The sequence below is a fragment of the Elephantulus edwardii genome, unplaced genomic scaffold, assembly GCF_000299155.1.
Source record: "Elephantulus edwardii isolate Elephantulus edwardi_28Jun2011 unplaced genomic scaffold, EleEdw1.0 scaffold00067, whole genome shotgun sequence".
NCBI classification, from domain to species: Eukaryota; Metazoa; Chordata; class Mammalia; order Macroscelidea; family Macroscelididae; genus Elephantulus; species Elephantulus edwardii.
Window position 1 is genome coordinate 3,912,988 of NW_006399817.1, and position 25,869 is coordinate 3,938,856.

The 25,869-nt window shown below is 41.7% G+C and overlaps 1 protein-coding gene across 1 annotated transcript in view; it reads left to right on the forward strand.

The window, feature by feature from the left end:
- ETV6 (ets variant 6) overlaps positions 1-25,869 on the forward strand; it is a 355,578-nt gene that overhangs the window by 280,737 nt on the left and 48,972 nt on the right. Inside the window, exons 3-4 of the mRNA XM_006888409.1 lie at positions 4,044-4,208; positions 23,426-23,560. Coding sequence (XP_006888471.1) covers positions 4,044-4,208; positions 23,426-23,560 — 300 coding nt within the window. The remainder of the gene's footprint in view (positions 1-4,043; positions 4,209-23,425; positions 23,561-25,869) is intronic.

The window sequence follows — 25,869 nt, forward strand, 5'->3', positions numbered from 1 at the left end:
AAAGCAAATCTTAATTCTGAAAGTGATTGAGAAAGGTCTTACCTAACTAAGAGTAGAATGATGGGGAAGAGCACACACTGGACACAAGCCGACTGCCTGGGTTCAAAACTCAGCTCTTCCCCCCACCCCTACTATGGCATTTGACCTTGGGCAAGTCCCTTAAATTTTCTGGGCCTCAGTTTCCTAATCTGAAACTCTATGCTATAGGATTATTGTAAGCACAAAACAAAATACACTATTATCGATATTAACTGTTTATAGTTGTGCTTGATTGGTAGCAGGAGTGGCATCCACTTCCTAAACAACATACCTCTGGAAACTATGAACTTTGATAAATGACCATAGTTACAGAAAGGCTTCAGGCCTTTTGTTCATAGGGTCGCTGAGTCTTGCTTGGCTCCGACAGCCATCAACAAACAACAACAGATACTTAGATGTGCTTATTGAATGGCCCTGGAAAGGCCAGACCTTCTAGGTGGGAACTGTGGGTAACCCCGCAGGCCAAGGGAGTGGCCGGTATCCTAGAAGAAAGTGCTGGTGATCTTCCAGAACATCAGCCAATGAAAATCGGAAGGAACAGAGAGAGATCTACACTGACAAACATGCCTTTACAATGAGTCAGAATCAAGTTTATGACAACTAGTATATAGACCAGCAGAGGACTCTCAGTGACCTAGTGAAATTGGCTTCTAATGGGAAGGCTGGCTGTTCAAAACCACCAGCTGTTCTGTGGGAGGAAGATTGAGCAGTCTGCTTCCTTCTGTAAAGAAAGACGTGCAGTCTTGGGAACTCTGTTGGGCAGTTCATTGTCTTATAGCATGGCGTGAGTTGAGATCTACTCCAGAGCAGTGGGTTTGGTTTAAAATAGAGCAACGTTGCCCTCAGATAAAAGATTCTGTTCCGTTTAGATGCTGTAATGGCCACAGCCTTTGGATCCTTTGGCTTGAGGGAAAACTTTGTTTTTCCTCAATTGAAGTTGCAAGGCACACCCTATACCACAACCTTTAGTTCTATTGAATTAAAAAGGAAATGATGATGTGACTTTGAACACCAAAGTTTGTCAAGTCCTTTATCCATTCTGAGAACACTGTATTAGAGGAGCAGGGGCCCTGGTGAAATACTCTGAGTGGCCCTGAGTGGCCATTGGCTCTCACAGGCTCACTTTGCTATAGTTGAGCTTTTAGAGTGGCCGCAGGCTTCTCCAGAGTGACTGTAGCTCACCAAGTGTCCCCTGCAGAGGAACCCAGAGTGTGCGCCCTGCTTCCTGGTGAGGGGATTTCCATGCTCTGGCCTGGTTGCTTGGGTGGCTGAGCTGTGGGAGAGAGTAATGGGAAGTGAAAAGAGAAACTTTGTTGTGCTTAACCGGCAGGGCTGTTTAGAGTGTGTGACTCTTCTTGTATTTAGGGAAAAGATTACTCATGAGTATTTTCTTCCAGAGAATATAAAGAACCTCAAATTACTGCTTGTCCCCACCCCCACCCCCTTCTCACCCGCCTCTCTCCATTTCTGTGTGTCCTCGGCAGAAACTTCAGCATTTTACTCTCATTTCCCCTCCCAAGTGGGATTCGGTTCTGTATTTGTGTTGGCACCCAAATAAGCTACAAGCAATCAGCCACCTCTGTTTCTAACTGAGCATCATCTGCTCTGTGGCCCCCTCACTACCAGGTGCTTTCCTACACAGGGCTCCACTGGACTCCACCTTTGTCCTTAATGACTAAGTGTGTCCATGTTCCTTCTGTGAAAGAGAAGAAGGTGAAAGTCCATGATATCAGACTTCCGTGCTGTTGTTGTTCAAAGACAACACCATTGGCCGCAGGAAGTAAATGTTACGGTGTTTTTTTAGTTCAGATGGTTTTTGCTGAGCCACCTCCTATCTCACTTTGGTTTTAAAAAAAGAGATACCTGTGTCTGTGGACCATTTTTAATAGGTTCGATCAGGGTTCTAAAGCAAAACTTTGAACCCTTTGGTGAGCAGATTTTACTATGATGACCATGATGTTGTTGTTGTGTATCATCTAGTCAGAAGCAACTCATGGCTGACCCTCTGGAGGGTTCAGAAGCAGTTAATTACATGGGTAGAGATAGCCCATTCTTCTCTCACAGAGCAGCTGGTAGACTTGAACTGTCTGCCTTTGGCATTGCAGCACAGTTTCTTGCCACTAGTCCACCAGAGCTCCCCATAATGATAATAGAACAGTATTACACTACAAATTGTTTTAACATAACACTTTATTCCTAGTTGGGGGGGAAAATGCCAAAAAATTCAAAGAAAAAATTCATAAGACCCCTTCCAATTGTTTCATTGCTTGTGGTTCTATGAGGTGGACTGGTTTTAAAGGAATTTCATGAGGTTAGAGGAAGCTAGCTATCATTCTTCAAAACTGCACATTTCTTTGAAGAGAGAGCCAGCAATCATGTTCAGCATCTCTGGACACTCACCAGAGTAGCTGAGAGTGCTGTTCCCAACTTGCAGAAGAAGACTAGCAACCAGCTAGCCAACTGGTTTAAGGATCACAGATGATTCTTCCTAAGACCACCCTGAGGGACCCTGTAGCATGCTTGTGGAGCCTCCTTAACCACCTTAGGTAGCTTATGTTGAGATGGGGAAGCGCCTCTCATCTAATTATATCATTCCATTGTGCTCTGTTGTAGCTATTGAAACACATAATACAATTTCGGAGAATTATGTCTCATGAGCCCCTAGCTTCTACTGACCCAGGGTTTTCAAAAGTTTTGGTCTCAAAACCCTTTTTAGTCTTTAAATTATTGAAGACCTCAGGTGCCTTTTATTTATGTGGATTATATCTGCCAATATTTTCCATATTTGAAATTAAAACAGAAAATTTTGTAAAATATTCATTTCTTGAAAATTTTAGTTCAGATACATATTAACACAAATGTGTTTTTATTAATATATCTTTTTAAAGCTATTGATACCATGACATTGTAGTATATTTTTGCATGTTTCTGTACTCTCGAGCTTAATAGAAGATGAATGAATGCTTATGTCCTGAACTCAGTTTGTTGAATTATCACATAATCCTGTAACCTCTGGAAGAATCCACTTTATACTTGGGAACGAATGAAAGTGAAAAAAGCAAATAATATCTTTTATTTTCTCATTCATTGTTGCACATTTTTCTCCCTACTCCCTCAGTTCACTTTAAAAAAAAATTCATTCATTAGCAAATAACATCTTGCCTATTTATTATTTTGAAAATCTATTTTACTTCACAGGTGTCCTAAAAAGTTCTTGGGAACCCCAAAGGGTTCCGAGGCCATACTTTGAGACTACTATCCAAACCACTTCCATGATCTAGCAAAGGTTTTCCACAAGGGGAAAGCAAAACAAATCGATAGACTTATTGTCAGGACTCCAGAGATCTGTCCCAGACCACCCTCTCTCATCCTCCATTCCAGCTCCCTCTCGATCCTATTTGACGCCCATGTGCAGCTTTCACCAGGAAGATCTAACATCATGCAAAAGGTCTTAAGCCCAGGGACATGACTGATAGCTTCCCAGAGTCTAAGTGAATTGCTCTTCCTGGAAGACAGTTCAGGGAATACTTCATTATTTGGCAGCTCTGGAAGGTCAAGCTCAGCTCTGGGACAGTCTCACTTCAGAAGGGCTCTGGGCTGGAATCAGACCAGCATCTGACTCTACGCCCACTCCACAGCAAGCTGAGGTTTGTGGTGACTTGGGCCTCCTTTGACTGATTGAGTCCATGAGCTGTAGGGCAAACCTGACATCAAGAATACCCTTGGGGTTGGTCAAGGAAGGGCAGTGTCTAAGAAATACCAGCTCTGAAAGATGTGGAAAAAAAGGTGGTTTGTTTCTAATTTTGCCTCAGATAAAAAGTTCATTTGAGAACACAACATTGGCGATTTTGAGGCAGTAGTTTTAACCTGGGATTCAGAGTTGAACATAAAGTCTCTTCAAAGAGACTCAATTTGGTTAACTATTTAGAAATCTTTTCCCTTTATTCCAACTGTCTAACTGACAAGACCTTTCCCTCCTTTCTGCCTTGCTCTTTCCCCAACAGGCTTGCAGCCAATTTACTGGAGCAGGGATGACGTAGCCCAGTGGCTCAAGTGGGCTGAAAATGAGTTTTCTTTAAGGCCAATTGACAGCAACACATTTGAGATGAATGGCAAAGCTCTCCTGCTGCTGACCAAAGAGGACTTTCGCTATCGATCTCCTCATTCAGGTGAGAGTCTTGACTCTGGGCGTGTGCTCAGCTTAAAGATCTGTTAGTCTGTGTTTTTGGTTCTTGCCCCCACGTTCACTAACACTCAGGTAATTTCCACAGTGGATCACCCTGAGCATAAGGACAGTGACAGCTTAGTTGCAGAAAAAACTGCTGACATCGGCCAGTTGAAGGGGAGAAGAAAAAAAACTTCAAGTCAAAAGGAAACCTTTAAGGTTCAAAATGACCTAGTTAGAACACACAAACATTAAAACGTAAGGGTGTAACTATGCCACCAAATGAAGAAGAAAATGCCATCCTTGTTCTTCAACTCCCTCGCCCCTGACTCTGAGGACTAGAAGAAAAAACACATCAAGTCAGTCCCCAATCAGCAACCCCGTAGGACAGAGAACTGCCCGAGTGGTTTCCAAGGCTGTAAACCTTAACGGAATCAGATTGTCCCATCTTTCTGTCATGAAGCAAATGGTAAATTTGAACCACTGGCCTTTCAGTTAGCTGCCGAGCATTTACCCTCTATGCCACCGGAGCTTCTGAACTAAATACTGGGCTGAGTGGACCCTTAGTAGCTAAGGTAATTATAGCAATAAACTCAAAAGGCTTCAGGTGATTTCCTTTGGAAATACTGAATTTTTTAAGCCATGGATCTTAAAGCTGGTAAAAAAAAATAGTCAATAGTTAAAGGAACGTTTCCTCAGGTACATTGAACTGGGGAGATTTGACAGAACATACTTTGGTGTGTTATCAGGATGAACAGTTCTTAGAAAAAGATGTCATACTGGGGAAAACGGAGCACCCTCAATGAGATAGATAGATTGACACAGTGGCTCCAACAGTGGGCTTGCGCGTGTGGATGGCGCGGCATATAGGGCAAGGTTTCGAGCTGGTGTTCTTGGGGTCACTCTAAATCATAGTCGACTCGGAGCACCAAACGACAAGAAGGCCCTATTGGGATTTCCTGGGTAGTGCAAATGATAACTATTCCTTGGCTGCTACTGAAAGATTGGAAATTCAAGCCCATCCAGAGGTACCTTGGAAGAAAACTCTAGAAATCTACTTTCAAAATACCAGCCTTTGAAATGCTAGTTGCTTTGGCTCTTACACACATGTGGTCATGATTTGGACTTGACTCATCTACAGCTGGGGGTTGTGTGTATAAGACCCCATAAAGTCCAAAACTAGACCCATTGCCATCAAATCAATTCTAGTTCCTAGTGACCATCCACTCACTTCCTTAGGTTTTAAACCTTTATGGGAGGAGACTGCCTAGCCCATGTATATTGCACTGTGCAAGTAGGTCTCCTTTCAGACCACCTGTTGTTGTGTACCATCCAGTCAGCACTAACCCACAGTTGGTAGTTTTCAGAGGCTGTAAATCACATGAGAGGAAACCTCCCACGGAGCAGCTGGTGGATTCAAACCACATACCTTTGCATTGGCAACACAAATGTTTTCCATCAAGCCTCCAGAGCTCCTTTTAAGACTATCTAAGAAGATTTAATTTAGCAGTGAGCATTTGTACCTGCAGAGTGCATTGCTGACTTCAAGTGTGCTTTACAGACTCATTTCTTAATGCTTACGAACATTTGTAGATAGTACACCCTCCATAGGTCAAAAGAAAGTTTTGCCTCAGGTGTTTGCTTCTTAAGGGACCAGTTATTGAAGTACTAGAAACCGTCATTCTGTGGCGTCACATCGAGACCCCTTGTTTGAAGTGACTTATCTGGAAGAATCCCTTTTTTCCCTGACAAAGTAACTGGCACAGTCCACAAAATGCCCAGCCTTTATTTACTCCTGGAGGCTCTCCAGAAGTTAATAAACTAACCGTCAGGAGGAAATGCCTCCATTGCAAGAGATGAGATAAGGGTATGGAACAGTATCTCCCCTGCTTTTCCCAACTGCAGCAAATCATTTCATAGGCGAACATGCTAAAAGTAAAGTTCCCTCCAAAACGTTATTGACAGTTGAATGTTTATCTCTCTGAGAAATGGATCCTTTTTAAGACTTCAGAAGGTCCAGAGACACATCTGAATCATTTTACCTCAGATCACTGATTTCTGTTTTATAATTTCAGAAGAAAAACACAACCAAAATAAATAAAACTCCCTTCCTTAGTTCCTTTTAATTTATTGCAAAGTAATTTTGCTTTCGGTTACAATGGAAATTAATTAAATGATACTATATTTACTCACAAAGGCTAAATTGCATATCTGGGGGAAAGGGGGGAAACCAGTACTTTTTCAATGTTCCAGCGAAACTGTTCATTCAAAAATGCAGACAACCGAAAACATAAAAATGTGTCCTGGGTTGACTTAGACCCTGGGCAAGCTTTCCTTGTCCGGGTGATTCCCACCTCACCTTATCTCTGGTGCTGCTTTTTTTTGCCTGCTTGTTTCTGTCTGACCTTTCAACTTCACTAATGAAACTAGCTTCTCTGCTCAACCCTGGAAGCAAAGCTGTGGAAAGCCTATCAGAAGGTCCTGGCCACTTAGTCAGGTCTTTGCCTGGTAGGCCGTGTGGAGTGGCCGAGCTCTCGGGGCAGGTCCAGATGAGTTAGAGGCAGGATAGCATTGATCCTGTAGGAGAGGAAACCTGAAGCAGGGAGAGAGCAAGGGAGGCTGGGTCTCAGAGGGGGGTAATGAAGGCTGTAGGAATATGAATGGGTTGAATTCAGTAGGTGTGAGAGAGGGTGTTCTGGGAGATAGGAAAAGCATTGTTTTTAGGTACCATTGAGAATTATGAACCCATTTGGGTTCACAGCAGCCCCTTACAATAGAGTACAACTGTCTTGTAGGAACTTCTAGATTGCAGTCTGTATACGGGAGCTTGTTATGAATCTGCTAGATGGGTTTGAACCATCTACCTTTCAGTTAGTAGCTCAGGGCTTAGCCATTTTATCACCAGAACTCCTCAGGATAACATTCTTCTAGTGCATGAGTGTCTGTGAGGAAACTCACCTTATAGATGAAAGAGGTAGGAGGAAGGGAGGCCTGCAGAGGAATGCATAGTCTGGACTTGAGTGTTGTGGGCCAGTCAGGTGGGATAGCATTCACTGAGCTCCCCTTTGCCAGAGGTACAGAAGTGCATGCTGAGGGAGTTCAGGTATAAATAAAACCAGCCACATCCATTGTCATCAAGTTGATTCCAACTTCCACTGGTTCCAAGAATGTCAGGATAGAGCTGTTCCATAATTGTCAGTGGTTGATCTTTTGCAAGTAGATTGCCAGGACTTTTTTCTTGGTCACCTCTGAGTGAACTTGACCCATCAGCAGCAAAGTACTTAAACATTTGTGCCACCCGGGGACTCCAGACAAAGCCGTCTGCTGTCGCATCAGTTCCTGCCTCATGAAGACCTTTCTTTGGGTTTTTGGAGCCTGTGAATATTTACAGAAGGAGACTGCTTTCTCCCACAGAGCCACTGGTGAATTTGAACTTCTGGCCTTTCAGTTAGTGACCCAATTTGTAGTGGCTCTGCACTAGTGGCCTAGTGGCAAGAAGTTTTGCTGCAGTTCCAAAGGCAGGTGGTTCGAGTCCACTAGCTGCTCCGCAGAAGGATGGGCAGTCTCTTCCTGTGCAATTAACTGCCTCTGAAAACCCACTGAAGGGTCAGCTATGGCTCATTTCTGATTCTATGGTACACAACAACACAACACTCTACCAGGACTTTTTAGTTCATGTACAGGAGAAGTTGTTTCTAGCTGGATTGTCAGAGGAGGCTGGAGGATAGTGGTAATTACGGCAGCCTTTGAAAGTTTTGGAAGGTTAGCAGCAGGGACATGAGGAGAGATCTGTGAAGGAGCATAAGTTAGTTGTGTGGGAGGGGAGTTCAGAGATAAAACCACACGTGCTAGACTATTTGAAACTAGACTTTCTGTTTCACCCTTGCCGCTTGCTTTACTTATCTAATTGCCTTTTTAATTTCAGTTCTGCTGTTTCCCCCCCCCCCCGCCAAAAGCCTTCCTTGACTCCTACCCTGCTTTCCTAACTTTGACTTCCTTTCACTTCTCCCCACCTCATTCCAACTCAGGTGCAATTCTCTTATCCTGGCTCATTTTCTACATCTTTGTCCCTGCCCCTGATTCATTCTCTCTCTCTCTCGTCTTTCTCTCCCCACCTCTCTGTCTCCCCCCACCCCGTTATAAACAATTGTTTTCTAGTCTATATTCCCTACTTTAGAGTAGAAGAGGTTCAGTGAGGATCGAGAGTGTATCCTTTGACTTTACGATGTCTCCGGCATCTAGCACAGGGCCTGGCATCCACTTGCCACTCAGTTCAACCAGATGGCTGACTCAGTGTCTGCATAAGGAATATAAGAACAGCATGGCTTATGAGAATGGTGCAGGACCAAGCAGTATTTTTTATTCTGCTGGTCATAGCATCACTCTGAGTCACAACTGACTCAGTGGCACCTAACAACAACAAATATTAACTGAATTATGACCTGTATTGAGAGTGCCTTAAACTTCAGGTAAGAAGAGTGCATTTTATTTTGTAGGTTTTGAGCGAAAGAATGATATGACTGTAGTGTTCCCTTGAGGACTGCCTTTTTTTCCCTTTTTTTCTTTTAAGTAGCACTTAGGATTAATTCACTGGGCTAATAAATTCAGGAAAACAAGTTGAGTGCTATTGCTATGATTCTGATTTGAGAAAATGAATCAATCCTCACATTGAATTAGTGAAACTATGAGACCTTTAAAAAGTAGTATTTAAAGCACCAAGTAATTAACTGTAAAGAGGAGCTGCCTTGGAAGTGGTGGTAAGAATTGGTTTGGGGCCATTGGGTGTTAGGACAGTAAAGACACCTTGTTTTGTTCTGCGTGCAGAAAGCTTAAACAGGAGTCAGACTTGAGCTGGGAGTTCTCTACAGGAGTATCATCCATTCAAGCTGATATTTATGATCTTGGATCATAAATTTATATTGTAGCTAGTTTAGTTAAGATGTCCACCAGAAATTTATGAACAGAACTTCAAAGCAACACCTACCAAAAGAAACTGCCAGAAAATGCCTGACAACACAAGAGGGTGTGGAGGACAGAATGAGAAGGCATGGAGAAGACTTTGACATTGAGAAGATTGGGAATCTCATACAAAACTGTACCAGGATGAAGAAGCTGTTGTCCAAACAGAGTGGGGAAACACTGCTTAGTTTAAAATCAGGAAGGGTGTGTGTCAGATTGTATCCTTTCTCCATATCTATTCAATCTGTACCCTGAGAAAATAATTTGAGAAGCTGGACTCTGAAGAAAATGGCATCAAAATTGGAGGAAGACTCTCATCAACAACCTATGTTATGCAAATGACACACCTTGTTTACTGGAAGTTAGGAGAACTTGAAGCACTTGAAGCAGTATGGATTGCATCTCAACATCAAGAATACAAAAATCCTCATTGGACCAGTAAGGAACATCATGATTGATGGAGAAAAACTCAAAATTGTCCATGATTTCATCTGATTTGGATCCACGGTCATCAGCCTTGGTACCAGCAGTCAGATCAGGAGACGTATTGCACTGGAAAAGTTTTCTCTTAGGCGCCTTTCAGAATTACTGAATATTTTTGAAGACTTAAGGTATGCCTGATTCAGGCCATGGTCTTTCCCAGCATTTACTATGAGTTGTGCTTGACTCGACAACAATCAACAACAACAACAATGCATCTAAGAGCTGGACAGTATAAGGATAACAGAAGCATTGATGCTTTTGCGTTGTGGTATTGGAGAAGAGCACAGAGTATCCCAACTGCAAAAACAACAAACAGATGTGTCTTGGGAAAAGTGCAGCAAGAATGTTCTCGTAGGCAAGAATGGATCCTTTTTATCTCAGATACTTTCAGCATCTTGCTAGGGAAAGATATTTCTTGGAAAGGGGCATCATGCTTGGGAAGGAGGAGGGTCAGTGAAAAAGAGGAAGACCCTCAATGAGATGGATTGACAGTCACTATAGCAATGGGCTCAAATTAGTCAGAGATGATAAAGGTGGCACAGGGTAGGACAAGGTTCAGATCAGTTGTAAACAGGGTCACTGTGAGTCATGTTCTACTTAATGGAATCTAACAAGGGTTTGGCAAATGTCACACTTGCTCCTTCTGACACAGGCACTCTGCTATAATGTTGTTTTTGTATAGTGTTGTTGTTATAGAGTTGTTTTTATGTGCCACTAACTCAAGTGTGACTCACAGTGACCCTGTAAACAACCGATCTGAACCCTGGCCTATCCTGTGCCATCCTTGACATCTGGGACAATCTGAGCCCATTGCTGTAGTCACTGTATCACTCCACCTGATAGGAGAGTCCTCCTCTCCTTCACCATCCCTCCACCTCTCAAAGCATCATGTGCCTCTCCAAGGAATATCTTCTCCTGATAACATGCACCAAGTATGATAGATTAAGCTTTATCATCTTTAAGGCCAAGGAGCACGCTGGCTGCACCTTCTCCAAGATATATCTGTTTGTTCTTTTGGCAGTCCGTGGAATACTCAGTATTCTTCTCCAGTACAGCTTAAAGGCCTCAGTTCTTCCTGGCAACCATACTCATTTTCTAGCTGTCAGCTGCATAGCAAGTAACTGAAAAGACCTTGGCCTGAATCAGGTGCACCTTAGTCTTCCAAACTATTACCATTGTTTCTAGTAATTCAGAGAGGTCCTAACTGCAGACTTTCCCAGTACTGTACATCTCCTGATACCCTGACTGATGATACTAAGGATGTTGATTGCAGATCAAAGTAAGATGAAGTCGTTGACAGTTTTAATCTTTTCTCCATCTATCATGATGTTGTCTGTTGGTCCAGTGGCAAGGATTTTGTTTTCTTGATGTTGACATGCAATCCATAGTGAAGGCTGCAGTCTTTGATCTTCCGTTTCAGGGAGCAAGGTTGTCATTTGCATAATGAAGTTTATTGCTGTGTCTTCCTCAACTTTTGATGCTACATTCTTCTTCATAGAGTCCAGCTTCATGAATAATCTTCTCAGCATCCAGATTAAATAGTATTTAGAAAGGATACATCCCTGATGCCTACCTTTCTCAGTTCGAAACCAGTCCGTGTTCCCTTGCTCTTTTCACACAGTAGCCTCTTGGCACAGTAGCTCATGCAAAACTGGGGTTAGGTTTTGCATGAGCACAAATAAGTGTTCTGGAATTTCCATTTTTCTCAATGGTAGCCATAATTTGTTATGATCCACATAAATGTCTTTGCATAATAAATTAAACAGAAATAGACATTGTTCTGGTATTCTTTGATTTTAGCCATGATGCATCTGACATCAACAATTATATCCTTAGTGGCACAGCCTCTTCTGACTTCTGATAGTTCTCTGTGTACTGTTGTAGCCATTTAAGAATGATCTTCATCAGTGTTTTGCTTTCATGTGGTATCAATGATATTGTTTGATCATTTCATCCTTCTCTTGGATCGCCTTTCTTGGAATGGGGACAAATATGGACCTCTTTCCATTGGTTGGCCAGATAGCTGTCATCCAAATTTCCTGGCATAGACTGGTGAGCACATCCAGAACTGCTTCTGTCATTTGAAACATGTTATTTAGTATCCCATCAGGTCCTGGAGCATTGTATTTTGCCATGCCTTCAGTAGAGTAGTCAGATATAGTAGTCTGCTGTAGTTGTTTTTAGGTACTGTCAAGTTGTGTACAACTCATAGCAACCCAGTGAATAGTCCACCTGAGCCCTGTCCTATCCTGTGCCATCCTCATCATCTCGGACACACTAGACCCCATTGCTGAGGTCACCATGTCAGTCCACCTTGTTGGGGGTCTTACTCTCCATTGTAGACCCCTCCATCTTTCCAAGCATAAGGACCCTTTCTAAGGAATAGCCTCACCTATCTACATAGCAATCAGGTGTAATTAGAAGTCTTTAGGCCCTAGTTCCATACATAGCTCTTCCAAAAATCAGAGCACTTCATTTGATCTTACTTTCCTCTTCCCCTAAAATGAGATTTTTACCATGTAGATCCTATATTCCCCTCAACTCATAAAACAGTTCAGTCCACCTTCAACTACGACTAAAGCATTTTAAACTCTAGTGGCCTAGTGGATATGGAGTAGCGCTGTCAACCCAGAGGCAGGTAGTGGGAAGGTATTAACTGCTCCAGGGGAGAAAGATGGACAGTTTCCTGCTGTGTGATTTACAGCCTTTGAAAAACCCCTGGAGGGTCAGATGGGAGTTGGTTCCGAATCAGTGGCCCTTTAACAGCAGTGTACAATATACCTTGTAGAAGTGACCAGTTAGTTTTATTTCCTTCAGATTATTTGGCATATTTTTCACTCAATATTTCCCGTTGTCTGTCTTTGCAATATCCCTGCCCCTTCTCTGACTAAGGAGACTCAGTATCAGCTTCTCACTAGTCATAAGGCTGCTGGACTAAAATAAAAGCATCTAGTTCCCACTTATAAGTAGATGTTTATCCTTTCACCTGGTCTTGTTTCCTACCTGGCTACACCCAGAAGTACGCCACCACTATGGGAATGCCGCTCTTATATATGTTATGTTCTGTCAAGTCAGACCGACTTCTAGCTGACCTCCCGTCGTTTTCTAGAGCCAGTAGATTGCCCAAAAGGGCATTGCCCATGTTTCTCCTGTGGATTAAAACCATATGCTTTTGAGCCACTAACCCATCTCATCTCACCTATCTCAAATGGGGAAAGGAGAAAACTGGACTCAATGAGTTTTAATGACCTAAAATACTAATACACTTAAAAATGTAGTTAGTTTTATAGTTGCTGTTGAACTCAACAGATCACCAGGCTTTTCTTCATAGTACATATTAGCCTGGAAGATTCACTGAAACCTGTGAACAAAACAACATGCCTGCCTTTGCTGACTGACAGGTGATGGCTATGCTTGAAATGCATTTGCTGGGGACTGAACCCGAATCATCTGCATGGGAGTAGCAATGCAATTACCGCCTTGTGCAGATACGGTTGTTGTTGTTGATGATGATGTGGCAGTGGTGATGGTGGTGCTGGTGGTGGTGCTGGTGCTGGTGGTACTGGTGGTGTGCTTTCGCCTTGGTTCTGATTTATAGCAGTCTTGTGCACAACAGAACAGGACACTTCCCAGTCTGCACCAGACACGATCTCTGAATTCTACATCCTTTGGTCAGCTTAGCAAACTATATTTGTTCGGCTTTCAGGAAAGGGTCCTCCATTTTCAATAAATAAAGCAGAGAACATCTGGAGTGCATATCAGATAACCATATTTAAATCTAAACAGGATTTCAAGGTTAATTATATATAATTATTAATAATTATATATATAATTATTAATAATTTTATATATACATGGTGTTGGGGGAAAGTAGATTTAGTCTCCCAATCTGAGTAATACAACAAAATAATTTCTTTATCAAAGCTAAATAACACATATAAGGAGATTCCAATTTTCTAAAAATTTCACCAAAATAAGATCATTTTTAGTCTTTAAATAGTAGATAGTTTCCTTATTCAATTTTTCCTGGGTCATTTAAATCAAGAGGTGTATTTGGTTACTTGATCTCAATGAAATACTGAGGAAAATTCATTAATAAACAACAGAGAAGTAAGCATTTATATTAGCTCTCACTTAGGGTTATTCATCATGTAATTTTCCAGTGGAATGGGTTTTTATTCTCATTGTTTATGTGAACAAAGAAAGCACAAGTTATTATCCATTTAATTCCTATTGATTCTCTGACCATGACTGGAAACACACACACACACACACACACACACACACACACACATTTTCAAAGTTTCTTTAGGTCAATTTAGCAAAAATATATGGATGATTTACTAAGTAAGTCAGACTTTTCATATACTAGAGCTTAGTCCTGAATATTATTTCTTCCATTTGTAATGCACCAAAATCTCTAGCTTTAGAAACGTGCTTTGCTTTATGCCCTTCAAACATGGTGACATTTCCTTTCAGGGTTAAACAGAAAATATTTTATGCATACATAGTTATTTGAACTAACTTGCCTATTAATTTCTAATAAACAGTGGTAGAAAATTTGTTAGATTGAATAGCTGTTATAAAATTAAGTCTCAGAGTATAATGATTTGGTTCAAGAAAAGGGACATGTAACCCTGAATTGCAGGAAATTGCCGCAGGCCTTTGACAACCAGAGTTGTGCCATTAAATAAAGCAAATGTTTATCCGATGTTAAAGAAAGATGTATGAATCAACTATCAGAAAGCCATTTTATTTCTTATATCCCGTTTGGTTAAGTTTTATCTCATATATTTGGGGCATGCTGTTAGCAGGGGTCTATCCTTGGAGAAGGACATCATGCTCAGAATGATAGACATTAAAAGAGAGGAAGAACCTCAATGAGATGTGTTTACAGTGACTGGAGCAGTGAGCCAAGTAAATCAGAGACAATGAGGATGGCACAGGGGAGAGCAGGGTTCAGATCCAACAGTGTTTGTGAATTGGTGATAACTGATGACTGGGCCATACAAAGTGACATCTGATTACCTAAGCGTTTGCTTATCATTTCACAATGATTTATTTTTTGTTTTCTCCAGAACTTACTATTTTACCTTAAATTCCTTATACAGCTAAATGCAGTTCTTTACTCTACCTGCTTTCTGAATATTGCTTTTAATAAAATATTCCAAATTCTCCACAACCTGCCCCTCACCAGGGTCTTTATGTAGAAGATACAGATGTTTAAGTATTAGTTCCTAAGTAAGACTGGTGGGCACAGAAAGCGCTCTTTTTTAAAAAATACTTTTAATGAACATTTACAGAGATTTTGGATTTCCATTCATTCATTGCTGCACTTCTCTCCCCGCCCAGCCCTCCCCCACACCCCAGTTCGCTCCTCTCTTTTAAAAGTAAAAGAAACACTCCCTCCCTGGTACACAGTACCCCCCGCACCGCCCCAATTACATTCCACTATGCAACCTTAATTGTGGACTCTTATGATAACCATAATACCCTATCATACATCGCTTTTAAATTATTCACTCCCTCATCTATTTGAGTGCAGTATACACAATTTATCCAGTTTTTCTCAGTCTCACCCCAACCCTGATATCAGTCCCATTTTACAACAGTGGCACCATGCAATATTTGTCCTTTTGCGACTGAGATAGTTCACTCAATATAATGTCCTCCAGGGTCCATTTTTAATAATATTGCATGAGTTCCTTGTTTTTCAATGCAGCGTAGTATTCAATTGTGTGACTATACCACAGCTTCTCTATGCATTCGTTTGTTGATAGGCACCTGGGTTGTTTCCAGCTCCTTGCTATTGTGAACAGAACTGCTATAAACATGGGTGTGCATATATCTGCTTGGATGTCAGTTATGGTCTCTTTGAGATATATTCCCAGTAGTAGAATTGCTGGGTCAAATGGTATCTCTGCAACTTTTTGAGAAAGCGTCATACCACCTTCCACAGTGGTTACACCATTTTAAACTCCCACCAACAGTGAATAAGGGTTCTAGTTTCTCCACAACCTCGCTCAATATTAAATTTAAACAATGTGTAATTCAATCAGCTTATAGAATTGGGTTGAATGAATGCTTGAAAAATACAAACAAACAGAGCTAGAAAGCGAGGCAGCCCCTTTTTAAGAATGGGCTTGTTATACCAGTGGCACCCCCTTGCCTATAATCACTGTGGCATGTTCATGGTTGAATTTAGGTAAAGTTAAATCATGTATTTCATCCTTACCCTATCATGGTTAGAAAGGACACAGCAGAGAGAATTTCCTGATAAATCTAAAAATGTTCTCCCCACGCAAGATATTTTATGTTTTTAAAGAATGATTAGAAGGGATGAGAATGTCTGTATAAAAAAGAGAAGAAAATGGAAAGAGCTATTTGCAAGTTTAAGAATGCCTTCCTACATTTGAGGGTTTCTACTACACTGGAGTCATTGTAAATGCTCACCTGGGAAAAATGCAAATTTAAACAATGTTAAGGTACTACTTTAAGCCTGCTAAATCTGGAGAAGTTGTACAGCTCCATTGGGGAGGCTGTGGGCAGCACTGCAGATGACAGGATGCATTGAGTCCAGCCTTCTGGGAAACAAGCAGTGTATAATAAGAACTCTAAAACTAATCATACCCTTTCACTGATAATTCCATTTTGCATGAGCTATCCCCAGGAAACAATCCAGTAGAGGGGGAAAGGTGCCCTGAGCAATTCTATTTTTAGTAATGAAAACCTGGAAATACCCCAACCACACCCAAAATGGGGCTGGCTGAACAAACTCAGCAAATGTAAATACAATGAATCTTGTGTAGCTTTACAGCAATTCATTCCATCACTCATTTAATATTTATCCAGTAGATTATGCATAGCTTTGTAGATCATGTTCAGGATTTTTAAGTGTTATTTTAAGGACAAGTGGAAGCCTTTCAAGGTTTGAAACAGAAGGTTTCTGGAAGGGTGCAGAGGTGAAAAGTAGATGCTGAGTATTTAATGTGGCTTCAGTTTAGTCCTAATAGTGGTGACTTGAGCTAAGGTGGGGCCACAGAAAGGAGGTGATTCAAGTATACATAGAAGAGTCTGTAGGTCCTGATATTAAATTACATATTGGGTAAAAGGGAAAGCAGTGTTATGGAGTACGCCCAGGTTTCTCACTTGGTGAGTTAGGGAGTGACTTCAAGCTTGTAAAGACTTTGATTTTAGGTTTGTTAGATGTATAATGCCTGTATGACTTCCAAGTGGAAGTATTTAGGCGATAACTGAATGAGGTTCTGGAGTACGGAGATGTCTACTGAAGTAGACTTTGCATAGATAAACTATTTGAAGTCTCACGAGTAGTTAAGATTGCTCAAAGAGAGGACCAATGAGAGGGCTGGATAAAAAGGAGGAGACCTAGAGAGATGAGAAGAAAACCAGGAAGAGAAAAACCTTTGAGCTAACGGAATATACTGAGAGAGAGGCAGGTGGTGGTGATGGTTCTGGGAGGTCCCCAGAGACTGACCTTTTGAATTTGACAGCAAACTGACCTCAGCAAGAGCAGTTCAGAGATGAGTTGGAATGGATGCCAGAATGAAGGGCACTGAGAACTAGAGAGCGAGAATGTGAAAATGTCAGAATTGCCTGGCATTGGCCCCTTTGTGAGAAACGCCTTTTGAATTCAAGCCAGCATCTTGAATTCAAAGGTATATAGTAATGTGCTCATTGTCTATGTTTTCTAATAGGCCAATAAACATAATTTATTTTTAAATACCTTCTTTGTTCCAAAGATCTTCCTGTTATTTTTGTAATACTTTTCAATATTACTTTTGAAATATGGCCTCCTTCCTATACTAAGATCTTTTTTAAATAGCTTTATTGATTTTCAATAACTTTACAGTATGTTTCATTCATATACTTTGTGTTTTATACAGTCTCTTCCTTCATTACATTGTATTTCAAATAATCATTCATATACATTCTATTTTACATTATCTTTACGCTAGTTTATTTACAACATTTGAATACATTGTTTTTCAAACCAGATCCTTGCATTTCCCTCACCCATCAAATTGTGTGACCCCATGATTAATTATCCCCTGCTCCACACACATCCTCACCCCTCTGCTTCCACCCTCCTCCCTTGCATCCTCAACCCTCATACTTATTCTACAATAATGGTTTTATACAATATTTATCCTTATGGGACTGCGTTAGTTCACTCAGCATAATGCTCTCCAGTCCCTCCCAAGTTAGGTAATAATTTACAAAGGTTGCTGCATAATATTCCATTGTGTGAATGTACCATAAATTCTCAATCCATTCTATTGTGGTAGGACAGCTGGGCTGTTTCCGTGTGTTTGCCATGGGGAATAGTGCTGCTAGTGAACACTGGTGTACAAATCTCTATTTGTGCCTCAGTTCTCATTTTCTTGGGCTATACTGAGATCTTAAAGACTAGTTCAAGAGAAAAGGCTGGAAAAATAAGGAGGGAGATGGAGATGGAGATAGAGGAGTGTTGGAGGACTGTCATCATTAGTTTAAAAATCTCCCGGAGACTTAAGATCTCTGGTGGGAAGTACATGGCCATAGGGAGTTAATTATGCTGCTAACCCAGAGGCCCTGCCTCTGGTGGTTCAAATCCACTGGCTGCTCTGAGGGAGAAAGATAAGCACTCTCTCTCCTCTGCTATGATTTACAGCCTCTGAGAACCCTTTGAAGGGTTTGCTGTGACTTGGTTCCAATTCAACAGCAATGAGTTTGAAATTTTTTTGGAGACAAGATAATTCTCCTATACAGCTTCAGAGGCCCAGATTAAAAACCAGGTTACATGGGATCTCATGGATAACTGGATTCAAATGCAACAAAAGAACCTACTATCAGCTGTTGTTAGCCACCGTTGAGTCAGCTTCAATTACTAGTAACCTTGTGCACGGTGGAACAAAGCAGTGCTTCCTCCTGTGCCATCCGTGTAGTCCATTGCATTAGATCATTATGATAGGTAGTTTTCCCTCGCTGGTTTGCAGAAGTTTATCACCAAGCCTTTCCTCCTACTATCTTTTTGTCGCCTGGATCCTGCTCTTCATAGGGTTGGGTAAGGACTCAATGATCCTCAAGTGGCTTTCCTTTCCATATGGTCAAGTGGCTTGTCATCTGTTGGTACGAAAACACTGTTGGAAGAGGACCATATTGGTGAATGATGTGGGCAGAGGGACAGAATGAAGTATTCAAGGACATGTATCCTATGTGATTACATCACAGACAGGCAGACACATTTGGGCAGGCACAAGAGTTCTTTTCCCCAGTAGTAGTGATGTGTTCGTGCGGAGCCAGCCACATTCCACCACTGTGTCTCATGGTTTCTGACCCTGATGATCATAAAGTGTAGGCCCTTCGTTGTTGGTTATGTGCTCTGGAGTCAGGATCAACTCACAGCTGACCTTCCAGTAGGTTTCTGAGACTGTAGATCACACAGGAGGAGACTACTCATTTTTCTCCAAGGAGCAGCCAATTAATTCATACTGTCTGCTTTTGAGTTGAGAAATACAGCTCCTTATCCACTAGGCCACCAGAGCTCTGCAGGACCTGAGAATTAAGTTTTATCCCTGGCCTAAAACCTTTATTGTGGAGTCCGGCTGAGAGTCCCCTCAGGTAGCTCCTGTTTGTCCTAGCACTAGGAATGAGGAGAGGAACATGATCTCACAGCTCCCTTTACCAGCAAGGGAGGAGACGCTAAAGAGAATCAGTATAGGATGCCTGGGAGAGTGTGAGCTTGGCCAGGTTAAGGTATCTGAAGACCAGTGGTGAAAGAGTGACCTTAGTAAATGTCATTGTTTTTTTCTAGAGAAAGAACCTAATGCTAATCAAGACCCAGATAAACCAAACAATCAAATATATTGCCACCAAGTTGACCCTCCACTGCATTTCTTGGGCTTTAACTTAGCGACCATTCATTGAGGTTCTGAAGCTGCAGATCCTTAAAAGAGGAGAATGTTGACCAGATAGCACTCACTTTTTCTCTCCTTAAGATCTCCTTGTGACCTTACAGGTCTGCCCTCTTTGACAATAGTAGTGATGGTTGTGTTGATGGTGGTGATGGTGGAAATAACAGGTGATGGTGGTAGTGATGGTGATGGTGATGATGGCGATTATCGTCATGGTGGTGGTGATGGTAGTAACTGCATCAGCTGGTAGTTACTGAACTTTTACTGTTGACCCAACACTGTGGCAAGTTTGTAACAGTTTACCTCAGTTAATCCTCAGAGGTAGATATTGTTAAACGTCATTTTGTCGATATAGAAAGGAAGGTCTAGAGAAGTTAAGGAACAGACATAAGGTGGCATCAGTCTGACTAAAAAGCATAAACTTTTAACCCTTCTGCTGCATTGCCTAGTTCTCTGTATGACGATAGAGTAGCGGAAACATGGAGAAAGAAGAAACTTGCCCACTGCCCTCATCCCATACCCCCCGGTTTCCCTACACCCAGGAGCATGACCCCCCAAAAGGGCAGGGAGTCTGTGTGAAGCAGGAGCACCAAACCCTGCTCTAGATGCTTCTCAGCATCCTCCGCAGTTAGGAGATCAGTGTTGGTGTTTGCATTTGCAGAGACCTTCGGGCCCTTACTCAAGGTCACCTGGTTCATGGCACTGGGCTTCCAGCTCAGGCAGCTGCCTCCGCGTTTGCTGCCCTGCACCGCACGTCTCCTTGCCTTTCTGAGGGAACCGAGTTGAACACCCTCACAGACACTAAATTTATATTTCCTGGCCTCCCCTTCCAAAATGGATGCGCTAATTACTGACCATTTTTTTGGTAATAGTAATCATCAGGAATGCATTTTTAAATGTTTTCTATTCTGCATCTTACCAAAATAAGACGTAGATCAAGCCCACAGGATAAACCCAACAAGTGTGAGGCTATGTAAATTAGGAAAAGTTCAGAGTGACATTACAGTAAACCAAAAGAAACAAAGTGTTGATTAGGGGCTTATTTCTGTAGGAGATTAAAATATGAATCATTAAAATAGGACTGTATTTCAGGCTCTGTATCTGCATTTCATCATAGACCAACCACATTACCATGACGACTAGGTTTGGACTTCTGAAGCCCTTCCCAGAGCTAAAATGGTGCCTAGTGTGTGTGCCGGGGGCTCTGTGCTCTGCTTGAGATTTTTAAAAGTCTCGTTTGGAACCCCTCTTTGTCTTCCTGCCCATCTCCTTTTAATGAAACACTCAAGTGATATTGTGTCTTCAGCTCATCAGTCTTTTTGCCTTACTTAGGAACCCTGATGGATGCAGCCATTATAGTACTCACTTGTAAACCAAAAAATCAATGGTTCAAACCTGCCAGCCTGACTCAGGAAAACATGTGGCGATCTGCTTTCATACACATTGCTGTCAAGTCCATTTCCAGTTCCCGGCTGACTCTCTGTTGGGTTTCTCAGGCTGTCAGTTGCCCTGAAGGAGAGTGACTGTCTTTTACCCTTGTAGCCACTGTTGGCTTCCAGCAGCTAGAGCTAGCAAGCAGTGCAGTTCTCAACAGGCTACATCACACAGCTCCCTAATCTGCTTCAAAAACACTGAGTTGATTCTAACCAACGGCAACCCCTCTATTAGTTTCCCAAGGCTGGGAACCCAATCATTTATGGGCAGAGACTGCCTCATTTTTCTGCAGGACAGCCACTGGCAGATTCAAACCAGTTGCCTGGTTAGCAGGCCAACGTATAACATACTACACCACCTGAATTCCTTTTATAATGATTACAGCTTTGCATACCCAATGGGGCAGTGCCACCCAGTGCTGTAGGGTCAGTATGGGTCAGACTCAATCCATGGCAGTGGGTTTTGTTTTTTGATTTGCTTTTGTTAGTCATACCGTAAACCGTAAACAGTACATTAGTGATCAGAAATCAGAAGGAGAGGCAGAAGTCAAGTCAAAGCAAAGTCACAGATTCCCTCAGGAATCATTTAGACTACTGTATCCGTGGGACTTGTATTTGGTGTTTGTGGATGAAAGGTACAGGAGTGGCGGTTTGCAGAGAGAAATTAATAGGGAGCATTTCTCAGGCTCATGCTGAGTTTAAAAGAGAAAAAAAATAAAGCAATACAGCCCCAAATATGCAGTTAAATTAAGTTGTTAATTAAAGTATCTGTTTTTTAAAAACTGCTAAAATTAGTGACAAAAGCCCATTGTGTGGTGCAGTTGTTGACTGCTTCCCTGTGTGGGGAACAGGCTGTGGGGGACAAGCAGAAGCCAGTGGTATTTTAAAGATTAGTCACCCTCCCCAAAAGATTTTTGAGGCACCCACCTGCTTTTTGAACTTGAAGCTCAGCCAAATGGGTGGGACAAGAACATGATGGTTTCTTTTTTGCTAATTCAACATTTGGTGGGCACTTCTAATACCAAATATATCAGCACGAAGGCCCCCGTCCAAACCAACCCCCACCACCCTCCGGGAGGAGCTGGCATCTATAGATGGTTTTCCTAAGGATTGTGTGACCTTGGATGTATGTGTATTTTTTAAAGGAGGGATTGTGGGACCTTGGGTGTATGTGTATTTTTTAGAGGGAGGTATCCCAGAATACACCAACTCCTCATAGGACATCTTCAATAGTTGGCATTTCTGACTGGACTGGTGATTTTTCTTGATATTTATTCTCCTCCTGCTACAACTGGTGTGGATTAAAAGACTTGTTTAGTCCCTATAGGGAATATATTCCTATGAAGAATCTTTGCATTGCCAATGGAACATTAAAAATTACTTACTTTATGAATAATCTGAAATGAAGGCACCCTGATGACACTGTAGATTAAGCATTACACTGCTAACCCAAAGGTCAGCAATTCAAATCCACCAGCCACTCCTTTGGAGGAAGATTAGGTGTTATGCTCTACCTTAAGAGTCACTACAAGTCAGAAGAGACTGCATGACAGTGGGAGTCTGAAATGCAAGCGTGTGTGCATGTGTGTGTGTGTGTATGCATGTGTATGTGTGAGAGAGAGAGAATGTGAGAGAAAGAGAAAATGATATTTTTTTCTGCAAAAACATAATGGAAAAACTTGAGACAATTTCTATTTTTCTAATAAATTCTAGTACATCCCTGTGATGGGCTATTACTGTGTAGTTCAGTAATATGATACAATCTTCAAAACATAATGTAGAAGGGAAAAGGAAGGATGCTAAACTATTGAAGGTCTGATTCCAGTTATCTAATTGGAATATATGTTATTAGATGCTTCCAACTTGACTTCAACTCACAGCAACCCCATGTGGAATAAATGGAATGAGACTTGACCCAATCCTGTACCATCCTCGGTCTCTGTTGTGCTCCAATCCATTGTAACAGTCTTTCTGTAACATCGTGTTACTCTTTCTTAAGTGCCTTCTTCTCTGTACTAGACTTACCATCTGCTTTTCCAAGCACAATGTCCTTCTCCAAGGACTGGCTCCTCCTAATACCATGCTCAAAGTATGTAAGATGAAGTATAATTATAAATTTTATTAACAGAGCTTCTCTCTTTTAGTAGTGGGGTTATAAGTGTATTTTCTTCTAGCTTTTAACATGTTCTAGATTTGTATAATTAATAATTATAACTTTCATAATCAAAAAGTCTTGATGAAAAGACCACATAGCTTTGATCGATTGTGTTTCAGGTACTACAGTGTGCCCTCTGTCAGTTCCATGAGAGTAGGCAGCATGGGTGTTTTATTAACCGTAGTATCCTTAACATTGTGCCGATCCACTGATGGTCAGATCAGTAAATAGTTGAACAGAGTATTCCATTTTTCTTACCACCTTTTCCTCTTTTCAGGTGATGTGCTCTATGAACTCCTTCAGCATATTCTGAAGCAGAGGAAACCTCGAATTCTCTTCTCACCATTCTTCCACCCTGGAAACTCACTGCACACCCAGCCAGAGGTCATACTGCACCAGAACCACGAGGAAGGTACCCATGGAAGCTCCTGCTTGCTTGCCTGCCATTCAGACAAATCCAATAGAGATTATTGCTTTTCATTAAAATAAACTTGGAAGCAGGAGTGGCATCCACTTCCAAAATAGCTTGCCTCCAGAAACTCTATGAACTTGGAGAAATGATGAAAGTTACACAAGCGTTCAGGTCTTTCGTTCATAGGATCGCTGCGAGTTGTCTACGACTCGATGACACTTAACAACAATAACAAGGAGAGAGCTCTTTTGTCCTAGTTGATAGAAAGTTTTGCTACCAAAACAAAGGTGGGTGATTTTAATCTGTGGCCTTCAGACCTGGTTTTAATTATTTTTGGTCAAACATTCTTCTAGGTGGTTTAGCACTGGTCTGTCCACTTACTGTACAGAGATAATTCGTGGTTGCTGTGATACTAAACACTTTGACACTGATGTGTCAAATGTGATAATGGTCACCCATGGTGCAAAGTGTTTGGTGGAGCTCCCTGATTAAAACAAGCTTGGAAGCAGGAGTGGCATCCATTTCCAGAACAGCTTGCCTTTGGAAACTCTTTGAACTTGGAGAAATGATGAAAGTTATACAAGAGTTCAGGTCTTTAATTTATAGGGTCACTATGAGTCATCTACACCTCAACTGCACTTAATAACAACAACAATATATATAATATGTTGTTGTTGTTGTTGTTGTTGCTTTATGCCTTCGAGTCATAGACGACTCATAGTGACCTTATGAACGAACAGCCTGAGCACTGTTTGTATGTAGAGTTTCCGGAGGCAAACCATTTCGGAAGTGGACGCTGCTCCTACTTCCAGGATGTATAATATACATAATATATATTATATACAACATATATATAAATAATTATGTTGTTGTCATGTACTGTTGAGTCAGAATCGACCCATAGCAGACTCTCTGGTGGTTTTTCAGAGGCAGTTAATCACATGGGAGGAGACTGGAGATTGTATGTGTGTATGCATATATGTATAGGCGCTCTGGTGACCTAGTGGCAAGAAACTGCACTGCAGTCCCAAAGGCATGTGGTTTGAGGCCACCAGCAGCTCCAAAAGAGATGGATGGGCAGTCTCCTCCTTTGTGATTAACTGCCTCTGAAAACCCACCAGAGGGTCAACTATGAGTTGATTCTGACTCTATGGTACTCACCAACAACAAACGTGTGTGTGTGTGTGTGTAAAAGTATATATATATAAGCTCTGGTGTCAGTTAGATCTTTGTCTTAGTAGATGGTGTACTTTTCTGTGAATTAAAAAATGAAAGATATACTTACAGATGACTAAAATGCCTTTAACGTAATAACACAGCAATAAATAATATTTTGTTCTTCCTCACAAAGTGCCACTCACCTGTCATTACAAATCATTGTATGCACCTTGATTTTTTTCATATATCAGGGCTGTTGGGGGATTTGTCTGTAATTCCAGGTTGTACGTAAGTCCAACATTTATAGCCAGGGGACTGCCTGTACCCCAGGTATTGTCAGTGTTGGTTGCCTGAGTAGATCCCAACTAATGACCAGCCCGTGCATACAGAACTGCTCCATAGTGTTTCCAAGATTGTAACCTTTCAGAGTGAGCAGCCAGGCCTGTTTTCAAAGGAAGGAGCCCTAGTGGCATAGTGGTAAAAGCAATGAGCTGGTAACCAGAAGAGCATTAGCTTGAACTCACTAGCCACTGCACAGGAGAAAGAGGTGGCCGTCTCTTCTGTAGAGCTTTTCAGCCTCAGAAATCCTCGGGGGGAGTTCTGCTCTATCCCATAAGATGGCTGTGAGTCCGAATCAACAACAGCAGTTTTGAGTTTTGGTTTTCATATTCTAAGGCATTTTTACTGAGTTTGAACCACAAACTTTTTGGCTAGTAGTTAGGCTTAATCCTCTTCACAACTCAGGGATTCCCACAAAGGAGACAACTAAAGTTTAAATATCTGCTTGGGAGAGTGCTGCTGGATGTATTTCATTTGTTCTCTCCACTTGCTGTAGTGTGCCATCGAGGTGAAGCTGACCTCCAGCTGACCCTCCAGTGAGTTTTCAAAGGTAGTGAATCACTTGGAAGACAGTTGTCAATCTTTCTCCCTCAGAGCAGTTAGTGGACTTGAACTGCCTGTCTTTGGGTTGGCATCACAACTGTTATTCTTTAGACCACCCAAGCTCTGTAAACCATCATCCAGCTTTACCAGGAGTCAACATTTTTGCCATTGCAGAACTAATCCAAAGAGAATAGAGAAAGGCTCTGGTTTCTAGGCCTTGGAGGGAAATTAAAGAAGTCACTGAATAATTTTGAGCAGAGAGTATAATA